Source organism: Benincasa hispida, chromosome 12 (assembly GCF_009727055.1).
Source record: "Benincasa hispida cultivar B227 chromosome 12, ASM972705v1, whole genome shotgun sequence".
NCBI classification, from domain to species: Eukaryota; Viridiplantae; Streptophyta; class Magnoliopsida; order Cucurbitales; family Cucurbitaceae; genus Benincasa; species Benincasa hispida.
In genome coordinates this window covers 60,570,751-60,573,883 of record NC_052360.1, presented here as the reverse complement: position 1 = coordinate 60,573,883, position 3,133 = coordinate 60,570,751, and the positions used below count along the sequence as shown (strand labels likewise).

General features: G+C 25.1%; 1 protein-coding gene across 1 annotated transcript; it reads left to right on the top strand.

Annotated features, from left to right (window-relative positions):
* The first annotated feature begins 710 nt into the window (after positions 1-710).
* On the top strand, positions 711-2,134 carry LOC120092638 (major allergen Pru ar 1-like). The gene is made up of 2 exons (XM_039050783.1): positions 711-891; positions 1,836-2,134. The coding sequence occupies exons 1-2, from the start codon at positions 711-713 to the stop codon at positions 2,132-2,134; spliced, it is 480 nt and encodes a 159-aa protein (XP_038906711.1).
* The last annotated feature ends 999 nt before the right edge of the window (positions 2,135-3,133 follow it).

Here is a 3,133-nt window from a genome sequence, read left to right as displayed (position 1 = left end):
AATCGATTTGCTTACATGTACCTAATAGATGAGGATCCAAAACCTATCAATAAACTTTGAACACGGTAGACTCCAGTTTTTGAAAAGAAGCAATTAGTTTTTTTGAATAATTAAATTCTTAAAATCTACAACATAGTCATGAATTTATTAAGTAAATGTTTGACTAATTTGATAACATATGAAAAATTGATAGAGAGTGAAATGATCAAACAAAATAGAACAACTATAATTTATAAAAGGAACTTTTACTAGACCAACTTTAATAAATATATAAACATATATATGTTATATGAGTCATTTTATTTTATTGATACTGGTTACCCATCTCTGAACTCTATCATTGTGTCACCACTCTATTATAATTTTATGTTTTTTTTTTTTAAGATGAAACTATAGTCAAATTAGAGTTTTTCTAAAAAATCAATTTGATTTAAAAATAAATAAATAACTCAATGGGTGACAAAGAATGCGAATTGATAGGAACTCCATCTACGCTATTGCCATCTTCACTTAAAAAGCACTTAATCAAAACTTTGAATTATTAAAAAAATATATAAATATTATAATCCTGGGGGAATTTGAAAGGGTTCATTTCCCAACTATAAATAGAGCATACATCCATGATCCTTTTTATCACCAAGCTCATATATCCAAAGCCTTTCATTAATAATAATTTTGTTTTGTTAAACTTATCAGATTGTCATATAGAAATGGGTATTTTCACATACGAAAATGAAGTTGTCTCCATGATTCCTCCAACTAAATTTTGTAAGGCATTCATTATTGATGCAGACAATCTTTACCCTAAGATTGTTCCAAATCAACCCCAAACCGAAATTGTCGATGGAGATGGTGGCCTTGGAACTATCAAGAAGATCACCTTCAATCACGGTAATCTTATAAATTATCTTCACTAATTTAGTTGTTTATGTTCTAATTAATTACAAGTTTAGTTTAAATTTGTTTAAAATGTTTAAGTTATATTTATGCTTGTTTCATTACAATTTCTTATTCATAGTTTTAATATTAGATATTAAAGCTCTTAGCCAATTTTCAAAGATAAAAATACGTATTTGATTTTTCTTTTCTTTTTTTTTTTTTTTAGTTTTCAAATTTTTTACTTTGATATTGAAAACACTCCTCAAATGCTAAAAGGTAGACAATAAACCATAAAAGTATCAGATCAAGGTGGTGATTTTAGACTTAATTTTAAAAAATAAAAAATAAAAGAAAATAGAGTTACTAAAATGGGCCTACATATATATTTGGCTTTTTTTTTTTTTTTTTCGAAAATTGTGCTATGTTTTCTTCACCATTTATTTACGATAGGTTTAATTTGTTTAAGAATACTTTTGAATTCTTAGTTAAATTCTAAAAAAAAATAGAAAAAGAAATGATTACAATTTTTTATATTAAGAAATTTTTTTGAAAAAAAACTCTAAAAGTTGTGTTTATTTTCTCACAGTTTTCTTACAGTAAAATTTAATTTTTAAATGCTTATTCAAATTTCAAAAATGAAAAAAAAAAAAGAAAAAGAACGAAAAAACTGAACAATATATTCATTTACCAATATAAATTTTAATTTTATATTTATTAATCCATTAAATTAAAAAAAAAATGTTGAATAAGATAGGAATTTTTTAGACACAAAATTAAAAATTCAACCACTCATTACATACTTTTTCTTCCCTTTTAAGTTCACAAACCTAACTAAATGTAAACAAAAAAAATGTATAGACTAAATCAATAATTCAACCTTCTTAAATGGAAAACTAAATTTAATTTATTAATGACTTGTTTTATATTCATAAAAAAATATGTATTAATTTTTGTAGGAGGGCAAGTAAAAACTATAACACACAGACTGGACGTAGTGGACGAAGCATCATTAATGTACAAATATACGGTGTTAGAAGGAGATCTTATTTCAGATACTATTGACCAAATTGTTAAGGAAATAAAGGTAATAGCTAGTCCTGAGGGAAGATCTATTTTGAAGAGCACTAGCATTTACCACACTAAAGGAGATAACCAACTTGACGAGGAGAAGCTCAAGACTAGTGAGGAAAAGGGATTGGCCCTTTTCAAAGCCGCTGAGGGCTACCTCTTGGCTAACCCCGGTGAATACAACTAAAAATAAACCCTATTTATATGTGTTGTGTTTTTATTTGGCTTCAAAGGTTGTGGCCTTTCTGAAGTGTTTTAACCTTCTTAATCAGGGACGTTGGGTTATGTGTGTGGGGTTAATTTGTATGCTTGTGAGTTGTGAGTGATATCGTATTTCTCAAAGGGTAAAAAAAATATGTTATGTTTATTATTAGTTTTAATAAAAGGAATTTGTCTAATTGTATTTCGATATTTTTGGTCTTACTAAGAGTTTATAGGTAGGTTGAATTACAACTTCCGTTCTTATTTAGTCTATAAAATTTTTTATTTTGTATGTGATAAGATCTCTATGATATATTTAAAAATTTTAAAAGTTAACCAATCTATTAGAATTATATTTGAATTTTTTAATTAAAAAATGTTAAAAGTTAATTGATTTATTCGAATTATATTTGAATTTTGTGTCTATTAGAATCCTAGACATTTAATTTTATATTAGTATATTGGTGAATTTTTAAAGATAGTGAATAAGTCAACTAATTAGATACAAAATCAAAAGTAATATATATATATATAATCTATTAGGTACTTTTTAAAGTTTTTTTGAAATTTATTAGACACAAAATTAAAAGTTAAAAGATCAAATAGTAAAACACAAAAGGACTAAACTTGAGATTTAATCTTATATTTATCATTTGTTTGTAGTCCTCTTCCAATTTATCTTAACTCTCTGGAATTCTCTTTTTATATTTTAAGTGGAAAAGAGAACATATATATATATATAGTTTTTTCAAAGACATTATTAGAAAATTAAAATAATATAAAATTATTACTAAAAACAATCTTATAATATGGGGAAAAAAAGCTAAGGGTGTTCGAGATCCTATCCTTTCTTAATACTTGTTCCATGTTATAAAAAGATTGGATAGATTTGTTTGATAATTCATCCCATTTTTTGTTTTCAATTTTTAAGAAACGTTTTTAAAATTAGATGAACTGGAATAAACAAAAGTATAGTCTCACTTGA

Excerpts from the sequence above, each read along its gene's own strand:
- LOC120092638 (XM_039050783.1), top strand. The coding sequence starts at position 711 with ATGGGTATTTTCACATACGAAAATGAAGTTGTCTCCATGATTCCTCCA. Across the intron at positions 892-1,835 it reads GAAGATCACCTTCAATCACG|GAGGGCAAGTAAAAACTATA; the intron begins GTAATCTTATAA and ends TAATTTTTGTAG.